The sequence below is a fragment of the Sipha flava genome, unplaced genomic scaffold (assembly GCF_003268045.1).
Source record: "Sipha flava isolate LNK unplaced genomic scaffold, YSA_version1 82_pilon_pilon, whole genome shotgun sequence".
In the NCBI taxonomy this organism is placed as follows: Eukaryota; Metazoa; Arthropoda; class Insecta; order Hemiptera; family Aphididae; genus Sipha; species Sipha flava.
In genome coordinates, this window is record NW_020273624.1 from 1,142,630 (window position 1) to 1,166,312 (window position 23,683).

A 23,683-nucleotide genomic window follows, 5' to 3' on the forward strand; every position below is an offset into this window, starting at 1 on the left:
GAATAAAAACGAATAAGAAACCGGCGAGGTACGAATAAACTCGGGATTATTCTTTTTCGGTTAATATCGTACCCGGGTTCGGCGAAACGACGACCAGCAATTCATGTGTCGTTATCGTCCGGTGAAACGATAAAGCCGACGTCACCGGTTCCCCGGAAACGTGTGGCGTTTCGTCCGTGAGGTAGAAAAAAAAAAACGGGACGAGAAAGGTGGATGTCGGGGTCACTCTCCGCACTCGGTCGGCTCGAGAAATCCTGCGACACCTGCTCCCGGGCGGCCCGGTCGAGTCCTCGGGCGGTTCGCGCACCGGTCCTCCGGCAGGGAATCTCGCGGCGTCCGCTGCGGAAAAATCGACACGCGACGCATGCGCGCGATATAGGCATACGTTGCGGCCACGGTCCGTCCGGCGGCGGAACCGATGGCGAGACGGCCGCGAAAAGACAACGATCATGCGCGCGCGAACCGCCGAACGGAACACAGCGCGACGCGGGTGACGTCTAGTTTCGTGTACCCCCCGGCTGCCCGCCCGCCCGACGTACGCACGCGATAACTCGACTACCGTAAATACCGGTCCCGCCGCCGCCGCCGCCCAATCCCCACCACCAACGGAATAATAATAATAATAACACGTCTGCGTTCGACCGCCGCCGGACGATTCGTCACGGCCGCCCAAACGGTGACGTCGACAACGGCGGCGGCGGCGGCGGCGGCAGCGTGTTGATACCCGGCGCGGCCTCTGCCCGACGCAGTCTGTGCGGAACAATCGTGGTGTTACGGTGTACGCGTAACGTTCTTGCCGATAAGTGCCCGGGTTCGTGTTCGACTCGCGCGTCGCACCACGCCGCAGCAGTGCACAACGACCCACCGGATCGTGAGGATCGCGGTAAGAAAAGATACGGTCACGGACACGCGGACAATCTGCGCTTCGGAGCTCGCACGCCAAAGGTCGGTGAGGAGAACGAGTAGTTTTTGCGATGCACGGTTCATGCGCGCTGTAGGTATCTCCGACGACGGGCCGGGTGGTGTGCGGGAACGCGGCGTTCTCGATAAACATTTTGGTTTACAATAACACGACCGCGGTCAGAATTCTAACATCGGACGTGATGTGGTTAGCAGCGGCGCGACCGTGACGAGAACGGGTTGTTGGTGGCGTCCGGACGAAAAAAACCGCGGGAAAACCGTGTTCTTATTACGAACAAACAACGGGTTACGAAAACGATGGAACCGGTACCGACTTTCACGTGCGCGCGCCCGCGCAGTCGGCCGACGGAACTGTAACAATGCAATCCGTACCGCCGTCCGTTTCGTACAAATGTCGCCCAGACGATCGCGCCACTGCCCTTTTTCGTTTTCCATCCGGTTCCGCGCGTACACGTTCTGGTACGGTGCTGTTGGTCTCGGTAATTCGTCATCGATTCCGCGAATAACAATACTACCGCTCTCGATTCCGTGTCCGGCTATTACGGCTATTATTACTATTACGCGTAACAATTCTTTTCGAGACGGCACGCATCGAACCGATCGGATTTTCACGATGAAAACCTCGAGTGACGCACCATTTAATAGTGTACGTATGTAATCATGATTTCGATTTTAAACCCGATTTTGGAATCGGTTCTTCGGCCGTCGTGTAAATCATCGACGAACAGCATATTTTCCGTTACCAGTAGCCAGTAAACGCGATTATTCTTAACGCCGATGTTCGAATACGTTCGCATGCAATATTGGGTGTATCGTATTTTTAACGTGTGTTCAATATTGTTTCCGTCTCCGTGCAACAAGAATTTTGCAGCTGGCGTGGATCCGTATTCAAACGCCCCTTCCACCGAACGTAGAACGCATGTGACCGTCGACCCTTATCAAAGCGACGTTTGTTCGTCCAGCCTTGTGTATGTTGAGTGCACGGTGTACGTGGGGCCTTTGGTAGAACGCAGGGTCGTATTATTCCGCTGTCGTGCCGTACGTGTAGAAATAACGCTTCGTGGGGTCGTTGTAGTGTGAAATAACGACGTGATAGCATCGAGTCAGCTGGCCGCCCCGCTTACCAACCTACAGTTGTTGCGAGTTGTATACGAATGAATTGGAAAAAAAAATATATAAAAACCATTTTTCAAATCAAAACAGCATTGACGACAACTCTCTCTCTCTCTTTCTCTTAACAATTGCCGTAACGTTTCCTCTCCTTGATCGTAACAAATTATCATTGCGGACTACGTCTGTAAACGTCCGACCGTCTTATGTGTGTGTTTTTTCGTATGTTTTCTAAGGAATTAATATCACTTTTTTTTCGTAGACTATAAACTATTACAGTTTCGATAAAATGCAATCGCTCGCCAGGAGAGCTAATTTCATATTTTTTACGATCTATGAAATATATATACACATAGAGGATGTATGTATAAATATCAACTCCCAGCATTTGATTGATATTCTTTCCTGCCGTTGCTGCGTAGGTCTTTATCACGAGTACACCAAATTATTATGTAGATCATGTTGAACGTTTCCGAGAATCGGAAATTCGATTCTGCGTACTCGTGTATTTATTTATATATATTATAATGTACGCATATACATTTTGTCATACCTTGTTTATTAGTAAACCGTATTATGCCATATGCATTTTTTACGTTACAAAAAATACTAATGAGTGTAATAGGAAAAAATTATTATTCGTTGATAAGATAATAGTGGCCACCGATAATACCAATCATCGCAGCGATTCCAAAATAAGAAATACTTGTTACATGTTGAAAATAAATAGTTTTACATCTCAATTAATTCGTAAAATTCATTAAAATAATGAAGAAATGTAATCTCTGTTATGTATTAAAAACTTAATGAAAATGAAAGTAAACATTACGAATTCTTACATTCAACAAAATTTTTTATACCTAACTGTTCAATTATTTGTGACATGCATTGAATTTACCTTATTTTTTATTTATATTTTAATAATTCGTAGTATAACTTAACGTGTTAATTGCAAAAAGCTCCTTGGATGGGAAATTGGGTTTGCACACCATTTTCGGTTTTGTTGGAACCATTTTTCCTTTTAAAATTATTTAAATCTTAACATATGGAGGATACTTTTAACTCAAGGACATAAGCGTGCATAGACCTGTATTTTAGGGGTGCCTACAATACTTTTGAGCTCTTAACAAAACGTGTAGGTATATTTAATATTGTATTAGTCCCAGTTTATATGTTTTCCTCGTACCTTTTATAACCTCGTATATTTTTTTCAGATACCTTCAATTTTTTTTTAATACGAAACAGCATTTATTTTTAACCAAATATTTTAAAATAAATCATATTCATATTCGTGCAACATCAGTTAAAATATAGGCCTTTATTCTTTAACTTAAATTATTAGGCCCCATTTAACATTTCGGGAAGGTCCCCAATCTAACCTGGCACCCAACGTGCGCGCGCTTATGCTGGAAGACATTTCGTAGAGGGCAAATACAAATATGTTAGTATAGGTCAAGGACAAATTACTTTTGTCATTTTTAAATATGTCTTAGTAATAAATAGTTTAATTAATTTTATTTTCATTCAATAAAATAATTTGTTATTCATTATATCGAGCACTTTATATTTAACTCGATGTTAAGATTTATGAATTTGATATGCTTATCGTAAATTGAAGTATAAAGCTTTGATTTAAAATCCAAATAGTAAATGATTTATTATTTTAAGATTGAAACTAGCTATTTTAATATACCCAATCAATGGTTGAATTGTACTTTTTATTAGTTTTTTTACCATGCATCTAAGCATACCATAATTTATAATGTTAAATTTTTCTAAACCTTTTTAGTCGTTCTTCAAGTAATTTCCATCTAAATATGTATCTTAATACAATATATTATTTAAATGTTAACCATTTAATTGATTAGATACCTAATAGTAAATGGTTCGATGAAAAGCTCAATTAATTAATGATGATTTACATTGTAATACCTATAAGGGCAAGGTTCATATGTAATAATCAAACATGTTTAAAATTAGGTAGGTAAATATAATGAAAACGAAAGTATTATTGTTCGATATATATATATTATTGGTACCTAATTAAATTATTTATTCTACGGCTGTTGTCCTAGAAGTAAGACTTTAAAAAATATATATATAAAGATTATTATTTATCGTATTTTGGTATTAGTCCAATTATACTTCAATAGTTATCTTTCTGTAAAATAAATGGTAAATTTAAAATTTAAAAATCGATTTAGCTGCGGATATTATCAATTATTCTGTTTTCGATTTCCCTAACAGCAATAATCTACCAAATGACGCAATTGCAGATTTCTCCCTCTTAATCGTAACATAATCTAATATCTGTGCTATCTTTCTTTTACATTATGCAATCACACATTATAAAATGGATTTTATTAATAACAAATTAGTTAAACATTTAATAACAACCTCTTTTATAGTTTGTGATTTTCAAAAACATTTTATATTTATTCCTCATTTGTAAGAAGAAAATATTAAATTATATACATAATTCTAAGCCATTGACCTTTTTAGTTCAATTAAAATATTTCATATTTTTAAGCATTATAATTAATCAAAAATCCTTTTATATTTTTATGAAGTATATTGCTATAATTAATATGATATGGTATAGGCACATAATGCTTTTTTGAACAATGTGAATACAGATTATTTCGATAAATATATGTTCTATGAAAAATCTATACTTTTATTATATATTTATATGTTTATTAATGGGTAGCAACTCATACTTTTCAAATATTCGAAAATAAAATAACAAAATTTGTAAAGTACCCTTTTTTTTATACTCCAATAATAAATGCATAACGACAAATTATATATTATAGTTTTTGCTAATATAATTGTTGTACGATTTATCTTTTTTGGTCAGTCTTTCTAATAATTTGACATTTTATAATTTATTTTATATTAATATTAACTATGATTTTTTAATGGAAATGCTCAGATGATTTCCTGATGGTTTTATAGGCGCGTGCATACTGTGGTTAATTATCCATAAAGCCCCCCAAGGACGTGTACAATTGACCATTTCCTCTTCGTGCTACGTGTCTACTAGTACAGGTTTATCATACATGTTTTTTACAAATGATAAAGTTATCTATTTAATTTTTAAATTTGAAACAACTTTTCATTATTTATACATCATAAATAAGATATGTACTAGGGTAAATGTACTAGGTCCTAAAAAACATTTGCAACCATGTCAGAAATATCAAAACTTTGTTACGGAATATATGACTTATTTGAGTGACAAATTTTTTTTGAATGTACGTAAGATATAGATATGTCAGGTAAAAACTTTAATTTCAAAAACAGTTGAAACAATAAAAAGTTTAAAAAGATATATAAAATTCTGTATCTATATAAATAAGTGTGTTCTGAATTTGTTATGAACCTAAGTTTACTCGTTCAAATATTTCCATCAAATGTATCCGGCTAACATTTATAAATACTTCGAACTCGTAATTTCTTTTAAAGTTCAATACTAAGACCTCTACAACTTCTGACTTGATATTTTATAATGTTTTTTTTTTTTTTTCATAAAAATAAAATCCGTTTGTACTTGATCGTGTTCGTAATTATGTAGATGATGGAGAACGATGGAAAAACATATTCCGTTGGTTTTCAGTTTAAAATAAGTGATTATTTTTTATGGTAGTACTATTAATCTTGTGTATGGTATATGCACGAAATGCAACGTCGCGCAAGGATACCCTTTGTCTGTTATCCTGATGTTGATGGTGAATAGCAATTTGTATTTTATTATTTGCCGTTGGTTCGCAGCACAGGAAATACGGCTCAGTGATACCAACCCCTGAACCGGTTCCGATCGTTTTCATGTTCACAACTTTAAATTTATTTATTATCAATGTTTTTTATTATTATTTATTATTTTTAGGAGCCATCGTAACTACTCCGATAATTACCTATCCAAAATGTGTATTATTGAAATGGAATATTTTTTCCTAAAATTATACCGACATTATTCTTATGAATTATTATTCTCATTGTAATAAAATATTTACAGCAAAATATATCTTTCAATTTTGAGCATCCTTTATAAAATGTATGACATTTAAATATTTAGTTGTTATTTTAAGTATTTATTTCGTTTCTTTTGTAAATTGTTTCAAGTTAAATTTGATCTTCTAATTGATTTTTAGTTTGTCTTTTGTATTAATGTTCGTTTAAATTATTATCTGTAAGATTTTCAGACGAACTTAATGTTGTCATTTATAAAAAGGGTTGGTAGACATAGATGTAATGAACAGAGATTATACGATTACTTGAAATGCGGATAATCGAAAACCCGTTCCTAAGTAAATGACGTGTTACAGAAACGATAATATAAATGCTTAAACATTTATTTTTGTCTTGAAAGTAGGATTTATACACATTATTTTTGTTATTTGATAATAAATTCAATCCACGTTACAGTTATAGTAGAAAAAATTATATTCTTAGTAAATATACCTATTTATAGTAATTTTAGTTTTTAAGTTAATATTAAATATTATAAATTTTATGTTCTGCAAAAAAATCAAATGGAATATTTTATCATCACTTTTTAAAAATTCATCATTTTGATTAACTCTTTCACAAATTCAAATTTATTTTACTTAGTAAAATATTCATTTGGGATTTTAAACTAAAGATATTTATAGCACTTACATAGAATAAAATTCCTTTGTAGAAGTTAGTTTAGATACTTATAATTTGTTATAGGTGAGTTTAGATTTTTGTGACTAGAAGAGAAAACGAAAAAAAAAACGTTCCAGAGGAATAGACCATACAAAATGATTCAACAAAACAGAAACCCAAATCGTGATAATTATTTGAAATCGAACAACCCAAGTAGAAGAAAATGTCTTCATTCTTTTATTATAAATTGAAGCAGTTTTTCCTAATCTTTATACTAAGTTAACCCAAATAATATTCATTGTGTTGGGTAAACGATCCTCAAAAAAATTCTGGTTCGCTTTAATATAATAAGATTAACAATAATTTTATTTTAGGGATTTTATACCTTTATATAATTCAGCATAACTTAATTCTGGTTAATTTAATTATAATTTTATCACTAAAAATGCCCTTACGCCATTCAAAATGCATGATTGCACGGTTAAAACTATGTATAAAGCCTGCTTTTTAAATCAGCTTATCCTTAAGAAGTAAACTTTTTTCGGATATTATTTATTTTTATTTTAGTGGACTTTTAGTTCTGAGATCAAGAAAACGTATTATTAATTAAAAAGTCAATCTATGCATTATATTATAAAATTATGACTTTCAGAGATTATTTAACAGTGTACCTAGTGTCGTCTGAAGTCAAATGGTTTCTTATTTTATTTGTATAGATGTTTCCTACGAGTATTACGTCAAAATATTCAATAGTGAAGTAAAACGATGTACCTATTTAGATTTCCACGAAAAAGAATTGAAACTTATTGCCGAGTTAGTTATATTTTTAATAAACCAACCACATTCTAGAGTACTTAATATGATTTATTACCAAAGTGCCCTTTCCATGACATTTTCATGAAATTTCAAATTAAGATGACCCTAACATATATGACAGTATGGCATTCAAGTAGTTTGGGCGTCAAATGTCTGACAGTTACTTCCATAATATCACGTTTTTATTATTACACATTGTTGATTATTTTAACTGGGGATTTTACATTTTGCCTAAAACATTTATCAAATTTGCTGAAAACAAAATATTTATAATTATAAATACCTTAATAACTGCAAAATCTTCCGAACCTTTGTACCTGGATTTGTATCTACTGTTAATCGATAAAATGAATTTTTTTTTATGCTGTCGATTTTTTTTTTTTTTTTTTAATTGCTTTGTTTAGTATTTTCAGTTTTAAAAATTGACTGTACTGTACAAGTTAAATCTCGGTTCATGTAAACCTATATTAATTGTTTAACTGTTTACCTGTGATTCTGTAAAACTGTATATAGTATGTGTACCATGACACTTAAAAATCTGTGCGTGTTAAACAAATTTAAGAAAAAACTCATGAATCTACAAAATCTATTAAAAAATAATTAATATTACGCTTGAATTAATCGAGATATTCACTTTCTATCTTACAGTCAATTTTGAATCTGACTAGTTAGGAGTGACCTACCTCCGATGGCTAGGCACCGAAGGCTGTATTAAAATCGAGGTTAAAATACTGTCTTATACTGGTCTAACATAAGAATCCGTTATCGTCTCATGGTTTATACAATTATATGATGTAAAAAAATTAAAGTCAATTTTGAGAATATAAAATAATTTTAAAAATTACCTATGCTACTTCTAATATTTTCTATTGTTAGTATTTTTTAATTAATTACTACAGTTATACTCAAATAGAGAAAAAAATGAATGAATAGTAGTATCAGGCGTTTTGTTTATGTATATGTTACCGGAAAAGATGAAAATTCAGGAATTGTCGGTATACCCTAGTCATTGTTGACAATGACTGGAAAGGTTAGGCAATATTGTAAAATTAATATTTAAAAGTAATACAACGTTACATACACAAGTCTTGATGTGAGCAATAGGCCTGCTTTTTACTACTGAGCTTGTCAATGTCCGGTGTCACAGGAGTCCATTGAAGACGCATATCGTTTACTAAATCCAAACGTGTTCGACATTTTGTTTTTGTAGCTGTATACAAAAAGCCATTTCACGAAGATACGTAGTATCAAAAGGCAGTAAAAGTAGTTTAGCTATTAAACTTAATATTGAATGATCTCCTAACCGAGCTATACAGGGTGCGTCCCAAAAGTCATGAAATATATTTTTTTGTTGAGCCTCTACAGGTCGTGACATGTTTGGATCGGTTGGAGATTGTGTGGGAAACTATCATCTTCACAGTGTACCAAACATCAATCTGTACCGAGCATCGGTTACGTCAGTGTCACTGATTAAGTACACCCGTCTTTTGAGATTATGTCCCGACGAAAATGGAAAATACTTTGGAAACAACGTTGGGCGATCAAATTCTGCACAAAACTCAACAAAAAAGCTGCCGAAACTTACGAATTGCTTAGACAAGCCTACGGGAAGTCTGCTCTATCGTATGCGCAAGTTACAAGATGGGTGAAAAAGTTTAAGGAGGACCAAAAAGGGGTGGAAGATGACCACTGCTCTGGACGGCCCTCAACCAGTCAAATCGATAAAAATGAGAGTCGTGTATGTGATTTGTTGAATCTAATCGTCGAGTGAGTGTTAGGTTATTAGCTGAGACTCTGAACATTTTGAAAACTGAGAAAAAGGGTCTTTCACGTGCGAACAGACATTTCAGCTTTCTGGGTGTTGCATCACGACAATGCGCCCAGCCACACGTCTCTGAGTGTCCGTGAGTTCTTAGCAAAGCACAACGGTGACAACGTTACCGCAGCTACCCTACAGTCCTAACCTAGCTCCGGTCGACTTCTTTTTGTTCTCGAGGGTCAAGACTGCACTCAAAGGACATCATTTTGACAACATTGAAGCTATCCAAGCGGCCATGACGACAGCTTTAAGAGAGGTTCCCGTCGGGGCCTTCCAATGGGCGTACCGGACATGGGAAAGTCGGTGAAAAAAGTGTATAGATGCTCATGGACAATACTTTGAAAATTAATAATACAATGTACTTATAATGTTAATAAATCATTAAAAAAATATATATATTTCATGACTTTTGGGACGCACCCTGTATATCAATGAAAACCTCGACTCTGCTGCGTTGATAGTTGCTAGTTTTGATGTCACTAAAAATGAATTTATGATCTACTCATAGTTTTTTTCGAATTGATTCTTTTAGAAAGTATAAATTCAAATTTTGAAGCATATAATTCAGGTGTTCTTTAATTATTTCTAATAATGATTCATTCATTGTTAAATTGTTTTCTTGTAAAAAGTTTGAAGTCGTTGAAAAACATGACTTTACTGTCAACATTTCACGGTTTATTCGTCCGCCATGCATTTCACTACATTCACTATTAGTGATTTTATAAGAGTTTCAGAGAGGGTGTGTGGTTTGCCACCAAAAACCAATTCATAACTTATTAAGTACGATGCTTTCAGTGCTTTTTCGGAATGTGTCTTTACATGAGATACTAACGTTTTCTGAGTTGCATGGAGCTCATAATTTTTTTTTTTTTTTAATAGTCTGAAGTTTTATTTATGAAATCAGAATGTGTTTCAAAATGTCATTTAAGCTTAACAGGGAAAATTGAGCTATTAGGCAAAACTTTGCTACATGTCACACGCTGAGAATGTCCATAAGCAAATTCAGTGAATCTCATATCTAAATATGAATCGCAATATTTTCGTTTTTTGCTTCCTTTCCGAATATCTACATCACAGCTATAGTAGATTCTAAAGTAGAACCATGTACAATATGTTTCGAATGTAATTCTAAGGAATTATTTTTATTACAACTATTGTTATCTTTCTTCGACTGAGCTATAGTTGTTGGTTGACGATTTTCAAGTCTTATGGAGCCTTGTAAGAGTAATTCCTTTATAAGAGGTTATTTAACCACTTTTGAGGTGGTTTTATCGTGACTTATAAATTAAATTCAACAAGATTATATTTTAGATTTATAATATTGTAATATTAATAAACAAAATAAAATGTTAAAGCCGTCTTTTTTTTTTATATTAATGATACTCTTGTGCCGAAAGTGTCCGATAGCCCACTCATTTAAGTTTACCAAACATTTGCCTGTATTAAAATTATAGAAAAAATATTGGGGTTCCACAAAACGTTCAAGCTCCTGCAAAGGTTTCGCCGGTAAAAGAAGATGGGAAACACTGTGCTAGTGTGTGCATGGCTTAATGTGTTTCACTATAAATCGTTATAAATGTACCTAAATTCATACACCTCATGATAATAAGGGTGCTAGTGTTTGAACTCTAACAATATATTGTATTTACAGTATTATTCCTTAATACCTATTTAATTTATTTATAAAACTAGATGCATCTTAAATTATGTAGTATACCCGAAAATGAGTTGTTTTATTGTCGTATATGATGTAAGACTATGTTATATATATATATATATATATAAATATTACGAAAAAGAAAAAAATCTCTGAAAGAATTGTTGTCATTAGATCGACCAAACTAAAAGACACAACGATGACTACAGTAATTAGTCCATCATCGTGGAAAGAAATACTCATCAAGTTAATAGTTTCCTTTCGTCCCGGTATTTGGGCTTATTTCAAAAATTTCTTTTTATTCCTTGCCATGCCAAACTGAAAAAATCCAATAGTGAAACTGAATAACTTCTCGTGGTTTATAATTGAATTTTGACAATGAATTCACGGTGTTCGGATTTCCATTAAGATAATTTTTGAATCAAATCAGTTTAATTCATATATGCATCAATTATATAATGACTAAATACTGCTATTTATATGAAATGTATAAACCTTGCTCAAGTCTAGTTTTTAGTGCTAATTCAAATTATTTAGTTGGTATCTTTGTTATAAATTAAATCATGGCAATCTCTTCATCCCAAAAAAAATGTTAAGGTCTAAATAGTTCAATAACTTAAATATTTCCTATTAATTTTAAATTATTCAAACCATACAAAAAAAAAATAATAATAATAATAAATAAAAATAATAAAGAATATATGTATATATATAAACAGTACCTATATCATATACCATTATGCTTTTTTTATTTTATTTATATTTTAAATTAACTCTCATGTTAAATCTCTACTAACATGTAAAGAGTATATAAATTATGCCTAAGCAAATTCTATATGTTCTTGCCCCTTCTTTCAAGGATTTATGAATCAAGTAATTAATTTAAAATATTATTTACATACTTTTACATTATTTTATTTTTATAAATAAACATTCATGATTGATTCCTCAATTTTTGTATCTTAAGTCTCGGCGTTTAAAATATATTTGGAAATCATAAAAACGTGAAATATTAATAATTAAATTAGAAACATTACTTAAAGAAACTTACATTAAAAGCAAATACAAGGAAATAATATTTCACGTAAAAACGTAATTTATTATATATTAGGTATAAATATACAATTTTAATATTTCTATTCACTATTAATTAGCATTCTCTTTCAGTATACAGGGTTTAAAATTCATATCGTCGAAAGTAAATTAGTTTTATTGTTTATCAAAATGAGGCTTAAAGCTTCCAACCTTTATAGACACTATTTAACAATACAGATTGTTGAACAGTATGTTTTGTTGGTCGCTTACCAACAATAGAAAATAAAACTGTTATTAGGTGTACCATCCATGATCTATACTTAATCTATAATTAATAAGATTAATGTGTTACCTACATTTCATTGAAAATTTAAATAATATTATTATCATCATTGACCATCGACCTTTGTTCATAACAAAATAAGAACCCATGATTAAGTGTAGTCAATACAAGTATAGGTTAAAAAATAGTGTTTTTTTATTTTTATTATTTTTTTAATCTTGTTTTAAAATAACCACACCTTTTTTTAAACTACGCTTAATAATAAGACAGCAAAAATATTTTTATTCTATGATTCGTAGGTATTTGAATAAATCATTATGTGAGGGGATGAAAATTTTAAGTTTCAAAATAAACATTTAAAGCTTTAGTTATACGGGTAGCTCATGGTATTGGTTGAAAGTAGTGGGTAACAGAAACGTAACCATACTATTACCCGTATACCCGTATGATCTTGGATTTTAGAGTATAACCATTACAATCCTATGCACATAACACATGCTACGAATTCATTATAACTACGATTTTATTCCCACTAGGTTAGATTGGGTTTTACATTACGAAAATCATTTAGCCGGGGTCATTAAATTGCGAGCAAAAACATGGGTAGAAAAGTGTCTGACCGTTACCGAGTAATTTAGTTGTCAAATGCCGGTTGACAAAAATGGTATTGTTTTTGGTAAAGTTTTTGTATCTTTTTGTATCTTGTTAATCAAATTTAAATTAACAATACACCTTTTTATTATGTGCTTAGATTAGTGAAGCGAAACACGTGTTACATCCTGTCTGTGTCCTGATGGCTTTTCAAATGATATTTTTTATTTCGCTGTGGACATCGATTTGTTCACTGTACTTATGCAAAGGCATAAAGCTGTACTACACATACTAAGTTAAAAAAATAAATAGAACAATCGATCAGTAAAAGTTAAATATTAATGTATCAGAAAAAAATGAAAGTAATAGATATAAAAATATATTCATCACAACATAAATTTGTCGATTAATTACTAAAGTAAATGTGGTACTTAAGTGTATTCTGCGGTAAAAACAATACGTTTTCAGGCTATCGAGGTCTCTGAACATGTTGAATACGAACATTTTTTCATACCCAATAATTATTATTCTATATAACAGTGTAGTTAAAATAGTTTCAATAACCAGTTACTGAAATAATTACCACTGTCGACTATGTAATAACTAATAACTGAATAACCAAATAATAGCACCTGTATATTATTACATAATATTATGTTTTGATATTTGACAGATGTCCTTAATTCCTCCTCTACTTACGTACCGCGGGGCTCGGGGGCCAACAAAATTCGTTTCAAGGAAAACAGGTTAATAAAATAGAGTCGCGTGCTCGTAAGAAAATAAACATAAACAACCAGTTACCAATATCATGTTAATAATCGTACATGATGGGAAACTCATATACAATTTGAATAATCGTCGTCAGTTGTTTCGCTATTAATGAATCGCATTTTGATATTTCGTTTACCCCACTAAAACGATCGCGTATAATAAAGGTATATATAATTCGTGTTTGCACGTGTCGTCAAAATGTGAATACTATTAGAAAAATCCTTTCCCGTAACACAATGCACTTCATGCCGGAATGTTTCGCGTATATAGCATGTATGTTACCGAGGAGTTAACTTTGGAAATGCGGCGGCAGAACGTTTTACCCGACTCCTTGCAAAATCTCCGGATTTATTTTTATTTTTTTCGTGTTATAAATATCACAGTTGTAGTTTTACACGCAGCTGCACGCGTAACGGCTATAGTACGTAGAGGTAGTAGGTACTTTGCCAGTTAATCCTTTGACTAAGAGGGTCACGTTATCACGAGATAGTATTATATATGTATATATATATATCTCCCGACGCAAAAGTTTCGTTAAAAAAATCGGTAGGTTAAATTGAGTAGTCAACCTTGAAAGAATATAAAAAAAAAAAATTTGAAAAAAGCCACGACGACACTATCAGAGTTATTGTGGACGACTCTCCCTCGAATCTCGCAACTAACACGACATTATTCCGCCGCCAAATAATCTTTTTTCTTTTGCTCTTTGTGTTTCTCTTGAAAACATTCATATTTTAGTCGAAACATAATAACCCTCCGGCGTCAAGTTATGGTTAAATTACATTGATGGTGGAATATAAATGCTCTTACTATATCGTAAATTACCAACTACACGCATTAACACGCGTATGCCAAAATATTGCCAGGGTATTTGGTTTGTGTCAAGTCTTCGGTCAGTTTCGCGCATATTATGAATGCGTTCATTACTACCTAAACCTTATACTAGTTACTAGTAATGTTATCGAAATATTTTATCCTCAACAGTTGTATGAAACAACAGTCATTCTTATCTCGTTGCTGCATTGTACACCGGATACCGTATATCTATAGTGAATAATTACAATAATAATAATATATGTTATTTTATGAACATATACAATAACCTATATAATTTATTTTCAAATAATACATTTGTTATACTGTGTATCATATTAATCTGGTATGTGACATATCGTATTATTGTAGTTAAGGGTTTCGGAACAGTGAATATTTTATGTCTTAATTTTGATTTCCTAAACTCCATTAAATTGAATCAATCAAATTAGAAATTGAAAAAAATGTTAAAAGTAAAATTTATCCGACCTATTGCATATAAAATTTTAAATTCTAGTAAAGTCGTCCAAAAGAAGACTTGATGGCGAATTTAAATCCTAAATTCTTATCGCATTACAAGATTAATTGGTATGTTGGAATGAAAATACATCTATAATTGCATGTGTGGTAGACAGAAATAGAAAATCATAGCTTCCGATATACTCAAACAGTTTTAGGTGTTTCTGTTTTAAATATTTCTCGCGGCTTTCGTCACTGTTGTTTGTAGCACGTCTCTTATTATTGAGTCGTTTGACCTCCGGAACAACAATATATGGTTGTTGTTATACACGTGTAGACCACAGCACACAGTGGATATTAGTCACGAGGCGTTATAATATTCATACCGAGTTGTAAGTAATACATGTTCACAAGGGGATATCGTTGAGCATAGGACGTATTTTTTATATTGTATTGCATTGCAGAAATTAACTACGGTCGGCGTCTGCGGTTGGCGATTTTACACCTTGTGATCCAATCGCTGTCGTTGGCTTCTCATCTGTTTACAGCGTATTTTTTCTATATTATCATGTATTGTTGATATTGTTCGATGCACAATGTAATTTTCACAGAGATTTCAATGAAACGCTGTCCACGAACTTGGATTCGATCATTTCATGTACATATATCGTTGATGAACGACGTATTAACGGTTTTTTTCTTCTACGGCACATATGAAGCACAGCTGTTTAGTACAGAGGATAAATTATAATATTATTATTTTTTGCTACGAAAAATAAACGATTTCAATAAATAGTTTTTCTCCGTTATGTTAACCATTTGTCACGTATTATTTTTTTTTTCATCTGCGTTGAAAAAAAATTAACTCGCCCTATACCATAGCCGATATTATGGAAAAACACATAAAACATTTTTGAACATTTGTTTTGAAAATCTTCAACTTTCTTTAGAATACTGTATTTTATAATTTATTGTAAAAAGGTGGTTTTGGTTTTTAATCATTGTAGAAAAAAGTAATTATGTTTGTACAATTTTGCTGGTTTTAAAAATGCACGACTAATATTTAAACTATCGATAAAATTAAAATACCCTAATAAACATCCCTACTGCTTCATAGTCTCTTTCATCAACATTTAGTATCAAGATATACAAAAATGAAATTGGTACGTTTCTCTTTTATTGCGCTTTAGTTCACCTAACTCAGTACTTATATAAATATATATTATTTTATTAAGATCGTTATCAGGAAATTCAGACGTTTTCAAAAAAATTTACATAAACCTGTATAATGCTCAGGTCCAGATTCAAAAAAACAGTTCTATTGATAATACACACTGTAATATGTCAAAATAAATGACACTACACAACGGTCCCCAATGAATTTTAGTTATATACGTATAGAGAGTAGTTTATCTGATTTTTGTTATAGGGGTTTTTTTTTTTAATTTTAATCCTCTCGAGAGTCATTGGTCAAACTTGAATGTCAAAGTGGAAGGTCATAGACTTTGTGAAATATTTTCGGTCTATTTTATTCGCCTACAAAAAAATAACGTTTATTTTATGCGTCAACAATTAAACAAGTTGTACAAAAATTAAAGTAATTTTGTTTCATTAGTGTATAATATGGCGTTCTTATTTTTTCTTCGTTCATACCATAGTTTTCCAGCGAAATTTTGTCTTTATTGTACAATTATCAATAAAATTGTTATTTTTTTTCTTCTCATTGTGTGCTACAGAATTAACTTTAAAAACGATTTTATTTGTGAAAAACGTTTTGCTAAAGCTATGATTATTGCATTACCATATACTACCCACCAAATGTCTGTACCCAACTTGTTAAAGCCATTCATCAATGACGTACCTATGTACCTATATACGATGAACGGTTGTTTAGCCCACGGAGCGCATATGTACTTTCATTCTAAATTCAAATGAAAAACAGTAGGCGGATCTGGTTCGTGTATAATAGGTCATTACTCCTCACATTGTGTTTCATGTATACGATTTAAACGTAAATTTCTAATGAAAATAAGTAAGTAAATACAATGGATGCGAAGAAAATCTGTACATATTATAGTTTGTTAGCCTACAGTGGCTTATATTTTTTTAAATGTTGAGTGCTGTAACAATTTACAAAAACCAATATAGTTTGTAATATTTATGTTATTGATTTTTTTAAGTTTTCCGGTCTGGTTATTCTTAATGATTCTTATAATTTTTAACCATGTATAGATATGTCGACGTACGTCTGTGTTTTTTTATTTTTACGGCTAACTACTAATTTTATCGTTGTGTTATTTTTGTATAACGTTTACTATGAACTGCCAAAATAGGTCACAATGGTTTTGATTCGACAAACGTATTCATTTATTTATTCAATATTATTTTTACATGATATTTCTACGGTTTTATAGTAAACGTGGGATCGTGTCTGATAGAGCACTTATACTCTTCCCCTTCACTCATTGTTAACGATTCATTTATGTTATTTGTAAGCATGATATAAACGCTCTTTTTCAGTTGTTGTGGGCGGGAAGCGAATGAGATGCATGTTTACAACAAATGACAAATTGCAATATGTTTGTTTGGTGATAGTGCTCGTATTTTGCGGTCACTGTACGCCATGTGTTCAATATTCGTAAAGCAGCCATTCGATAGCATTTAAATGTTCTGTGTACATCAAATGGCTTACAGTATACGCCGCAAGTCGGATACCTTTCATGAAAAGGTGTTTTTTTTTTTCAGTTTGATTCGTTCCTTTGTATCCAATTACTGTTTAGCCCGAAAATTTGTATTTATTACGTACAAAATATTATATTTATATTTATATTCATTGCCTTATTTTGGTCGTCTCTTCTCCTTTTGATCTTCCTCGTTCCTCGCTTCTAATAACTTACACTTTTGCGTGTCAAAAGCATACAGTAAATACCGGAAATGATGTTCAAGTACCATACCATCCCCCGGTCATGACCACACGTTATACGTTGTCGAGATTTAGCATCGGACACGTGACAGCTCGGCGTATCAATTCCGTTGTATTGGCAGAGTACGGTTATTTACGTGCCAAACTTTATTTATACTCCACTACGTATGTATACGTTTTCCCGAGACTCCTCATTCTCTTACGCTGGAAAGGAATACATCTTTTGTTTATTTTTATCGTCATCGTGTGTTTATGGTATGCGTAACAGTGTTTATGTATCGTGGCCGTACACACGGTTTGTGCGATAAATCACATTACGCACAGTCAACGATTATTAGCGATTTATCGATAATTCAAATCAATATTGTGATACTATAATATTACAATAGTGTTGCGCGTGGGTGGGTACGTTTCCGGAAATAAAAAAGTAAAGGAAAGAGGTCGAAATTAATTCTACTTGTACAGCGATCCCTTACGTCATGACAATGTAAATTGTAAATCACAAGTCTATATTATATCTAATTCCATTTCCTCTTCCCCATATATATATGCTATATCAATATAGTAGTTACGCAAAAGAAAAAAAGATATTCTTATTGCCTAGGTTGTTGCGCTGTGTGATTTATTGAAACTAGCAAAATAAATAAAATCAACAACAAAAGTGTGTTACATGTTGTGACATTGTTCTCGTGCGTGTATTAATATACTAGTATTAGTGTATTGACTGAACGAAACGCGTTCGTAGTTTCCAATAGTCTATATCGACGAAGACCTCATATTTCATTATCGTATTACGTTTCTCTGTCGGACAGTATTACATTCGGAACCAAAGTTTATATTATACCGTCGTGTGCACGTGCTAATAACCCATATATAAATAAATGTAGAGGTATATATTGTACTTACTTGGGTTACATACGAGGTACGTGTATTTATACATTTTGATTAAATTACACTGCGTGCATTTAATTATAATATATGTGTTTAGTGTTTATATTCGGAGTAAATTGATCTTGATGGTAAAGTCTGATGTACAGTTAGATCTTTAAGTTGTACAATTTTATTTTGTTACGAATTCATAGTTAAAATACTATTTTCGTCGAGAGTGCATACATCTATCGTACGTTTTTTATTCAAACAATAACTTTCTTTTTTTTTTTAATGTATAGTTGAAACTGAATAAATTAAAGATACATTTTTATTCCTCCCGTAAAATTGCGCTTGAGAACAACCTTGTAACTTGCTGCTGCTGTAGGTGTTATTGAAACCTTTTAATTTTTACAGAACAATCGTTGAACTTTTTTGCCTTGTTCCATTGATAAAACAATCGGTCCACATATCCGTAAACGAAGGAATAAATACACCGTTTAAACAATACGAATCATTGCTGTATCTCGGATAACCTATTTCTCTTCAACACTAGGATGTACAATAGATGCTTCCCGCATTCTCAACTGAGGGACGCATTGAAATTTAAAACAAAACCGTTCATTGTGAATAATGTAAAAAACGACCGCGGGATAAATCGTAGCGGCTAAAATGTTGTAATGCTCGTTTTAGTCGTTGTAAGCATCAACTGCTGGTATTTCCCCAGACGCGTCACCGACTCACGGACAAACGCGTGGGACAGAGGTTTCCCGCCAAATATGTTGTTCCGCCATAATAATAAAACGTGTGCACCCCTACACGCACAACACGCGTAGTCTCGCCGCTGCTGTGGTGTTTTACACGCAGGATAATGTTGTTGAGCAATGCCCAAGGGCAGTTGCCGTGGCAACTCCCTTGTTCAACAGGATGGCGATAGTGATGTCTCACTCCGCGACCGTGAAAATCGCAGAACTCATCAGCTGTTAGAAAACTAGACGCGCTCATATTATTGTAGTAGGCATGTTCGGATGTGCATGCATCGTTCGTTAATCGTGTATTTTAAATGTTTCTCTGAATTATGATACATTAATATACATAATATATATATATATGCGTTTATATTTTTTATGTACAGAATTACCAGTTTTATTAATCATGGACTCCGGGATCACGGAGGAGGAAAGACGGAAGGTTTCTTTACACCTGAACGTGGAAGAAACTGCTGGCTGCTGTGGCAGTGACAGCGGCGTTGACGTAACGCCTGCTGTATCGTGCGACTCGAGTTTGGCGTCAGGCTGTTATGATCCATGCAAGAGCCCACTAGGTCCGTTCAGTCCGACTGAAACAGGCGGCGGCAGTGGACCATCCTCGTTGCCCTGTTACCCCGATGCAACGAACTACAGTTCTACCACGCCTGTTTGGCGCAGAACGGCTGATCGACCGCCGAAGTTGCCTAATAGCATGTCGTCGTCTTTCCACTTCGAAACAAGTAGAAGCAGTCCGTCCAGAACTGAACCGAAAAAAACCGATCTGAACACAGTGGCCAAACAGTCGAAAATCTCCACGGTTAAAAAGCTAGTCAACACGTATGACATGGTTAAATCTTTAGACAGGTACGCCACGTTGCCCAGACGTAGGAGAAAGTCTAAGGAAAATCTTGCCGTCACTGCATCGAGTACCAATACTGGTACACCACCCAAAGAACCTAGTCTGAACCGAGCAGCCAGTTTGAGAAGAAAGCATATCGAACAGGGTGCACTCTCGCAGAATGCTTCTTCTACAGCTTCATTGTCACCGTCGCCCGCTAAACCAACTCTTCCTAAAGCTACTAGACCACCACCAGTAACCTTCAAGACAAAAATATATCATGAAGTTTGTTCACAAACGTGCCTGACTGGTGAAGACATATCAAATGTGTTATTGGGGAATATGTTACCACCGGTCGAAAACAGGGTTGAAACTTATGATGCTGAAGTACAGGTATTTCTTTCTTTTACGTTTAAACAAAATAATTGATCAACATAGTAATTATATTGGATATTTCTGTTTTCAAAATAAAAAATATGTTTTTCCTATAATGTGGACACTAAACTTATATTTATAGGTTAATTTAGTAGAAAAAAAGATCCATACAATTGAGACTGAGCTGAAGGAAAAGACTGAACAATTAGACTGTAAAATAAAAGAATTTAATGAACAACAAAAGTGCCTAAAACAATTACAGGAACGACTGAATCATGAAAATTTGGATACCTGTAGACAAATTGATGCTTATAGTCTTCGATTGTGTAATATTTTTCAAATCAATGGTAATATCTTTATCTTGTATGCTTTAAGAATCAAGCTTTTTTATTTATTTTTTTATTTTTTTTATTAAGATTGTTTGGATCCATCACCTTCAAATATTCTAGAAATATTAGAAAAACAAGTATTGAACACTTCGTCTATTATTAATGAACAACAAAAAGAACTTGCCCATCTTAAGACTTTGTGCACATCCTTGCATAAGGTTTGTTTTGATTAATAATAACTTGCCTAATAATTTTGTAATGTAATTTAAATTTGATTTCTTTTATAGGATTTGGAAAAAAGCTATGCAGCTCAAAAATCCCTTTTGCAAGCTAATCAAGCATATGAAATGGAGTCAACAGAAATACAAGACTTTTTGCAAACTGAAAAATCCATGCTATCTGACACAATCAAAGAACTAGAAAAAGAAGTTAGTTTAATATTGTTTAATAATAATAATTGTTATAATAAATAAATATCGTTATTATATTAAATTAATACTTTATTATTATTATTATAGGTCAAAGATTACAAAGAACAGTTAGCTATAAAAGAAAAAGAAGCTTCTAAAACTATGGAACAATGTACACATTTAGTACGAATATCTGAACAACGAAGACAAGAGAATTTGTCATTACAAGCAAAAATGCGTGTGATGGAAAATAAAAGTCGTGAATTGTTACAACAACAAGAAGCAACTATGTCAAGTGCTGTTGTTGGTCTTTCAGGATTAGGAAATCGTCTTGATTCACTTTTAGACAAACTCATCAAGTCTTATTCTATTTTAGAAGTTGATATTGAAGTATGTTTATTCATTTTATAATCCATTGTTTTAGTCCTTAACTACTTTATAATATTTTTAGGATGAAGTATACTTCAATGAGGCATATGCTAATGGAGATAGCAGCAGTGATTCTGAACAACCAACTGCTTCATTAAAGAAGTCTGACTCTAAAAGTCTAATGTCAGCTATTGTTTCTGCCATAAAGTCAGCTCCAACTAGCTGGCACAAAGGAAAAATAGATAAAAACCAAACCGGTAAACACTCGTTAGATTTATAAATAATTTTTGGTCATTATTAATTATTATATTGACTCAAATTTTTCAGCTAATCAAAATTCACAAGAATCTCCTTGCTCTCCTAAATCACTCTGTTCTCCAGTGAAACATCTCCATACATCAGAATCTATGAAAGAACTACAAAGAACCTATACTCCAATCAACAAAAGAAATGGGTCGACTGGTAACCTATTATCACAAACTGATTCCTTAGATGGTATGCATTTAATTATATGTGATATATGAAAATTACAAATTTTATAGCATTGTCATTTATTTTTTATTTTTACTCATTTATATTGAAAAAAAAAACTATTAATAATAATAATAATAATGTAATTAAATTTTAGATTGTAGTGATTTACAATCAGCCGAAAGTGAATCTTTGAATAACCTCTCCGAAGCTATAGTTGCCAGACAACAATTGGAGTCAAGTATGAATAATACTAGTCCTGTAAACATTGACTTTGAATTTTTGGAAGACTTCCGAGCTCCAGATGCTGATCTCTTAGACCAAGTCATTGATTTGGATAACACGGTTACTAAATTGCTGAAAGTCATAACCATTGTTCAGACAAATGACAGGGAACAAACACTACTTCAAGATAGGTTAGCGGATAGAATTTTATAAAATAGTTGTATAAAATAACATCTATTAACATACATTTTTTGTAGACATGAAGCCAAATACACAAATGGTGTTAATAGAAACAGCAGGCAATACTCCTCGCATTCTTCGTTAATACATGATACTGAAGACTCAAGTTACAAACGATCAACTTTACTTCCTATGCAGGAACTAAACACAAACTCACCAAAAGCTGTGAATGGAATAATGTGATGATTAATTTTAATTTTTTTCACTATTTATGTGTTTTTATTATTTATAAAATATTGATTTAATACTATTTTAATTGTCTTTTATAATATATTATAATATAATATATTTTGTTTTAATCTATGTTTGAAAATGTATCATGACCATCTATATTCTTATTGATTACACATTGCTCATTACTTATTAATAATTATTCTTTGCAAGTAAATTGTAATTGCAATACATTAAAAGTGATTATAAAATAATATTTTGAATTAGTTCCAAAATATTTTATGAAATGCAATAAACTAGTGTGGCAATGCATGAATATGTAAGTATTATTAATCCATTCAAGGACAGAATAAAATAATTTTATGTATATAGTGGTTCCATCTTGTTTGTAGTCAACATTTATGTAAATCTTATAACAAGATAGTGTAACTAACATAATTTTAAACTTTCCACATTTTTTCACATTAAGTAAGATAGGCATACTACCGATGGTATAAGATTCATGAAGTACATTAGTGAATGATATTATTCGTGATATAACACTAATCTGAACTAATTATTGCTCTAAAATATTTAAGAGTTTTATTAAGATTTTAATTTGCCATAAAGTCTACTTAAATAATCTTTTCCACATTTTATATTTTATACATTTTTAATTCTTATAAAAATTGTTCAAAAAATTGTATGATAGTAAAATTTATTTTTATCTACAGTACAATCTAGTGCGTTTGATAAATTACTATATTTTCCGTGGAAACGACAAATTTCAAAATCCAATTATTTTAATATTCCTGGCGCTATAAGAATAG

The 23,683-nt window shown here is 32.5% G+C and overlaps 1 protein-coding gene across 5 annotated transcripts; it reads left to right on the top strand.

Moving 5' to 3' along the window:
- Window positions 1–601: 601 nt before the first annotated feature.
- On the top strand, window positions 602–22,927 carry LOC112693216. Of its 5 annotated transcripts, none has more exons than XM_025568189.1 (10): window positions 602–994; window positions 19,833–20,677; window positions 20,802–21,006; window positions 21,076–21,206; window positions 21,276–21,416; window positions 21,507–21,788; window positions 21,850–22,024; window positions 22,095–22,262; window positions 22,396–22,654; window positions 22,721–22,927. In XM_025568189.1, exons 2-10 carry the CDS (start codon window positions 19,853–19,855, stop codon window positions 22,884–22,886), a joined length of 2,352 nt encoding a protein of 783 aa, XP_025423974.1. In that variant the 5' UTR covers window positions 602–994; window positions 19,833–19,852; the 3' UTR covers window positions 22,887–22,927. The 5 variants fall into 5 exon arrangements, with proteins under 5 accessions (XP_025423974.1, XP_025423973.1, XP_025423976.1 ...); XM_025568188.1 differs by having other exon boundaries at window positions 602–949; XM_025568191.1 differs by having other exon boundaries at window positions 602–883.
- The last annotated feature ends 756 nt before the right edge of the window (window positions 22,928–23,683 follow it).

Excerpts from the sequence above, each read along its gene's own strand:
- LOC112693216 (XM_025568189.1), top strand. The coding sequence starts at position 19,853 with ATGGACTCCGGGATCACGGAGGAGGAAAGACGGAAGGTTTCTTTACAC. Across the intron at positions 21,207-21,275 it reads TGTGCACATCCTTGCATAAG|GATTTGGAAAAAAGCTATGC; the intron begins GTTTGTTTTGAT and ends TTTCTTTTATAG. Across the intron at positions 21,417-21,506 it reads TCAAAGAACTAGAAAAAGAA|GTCAAAGATTACAAAGAACA; the intron begins GTTAGTTTAATA and ends TTATTATTATAG.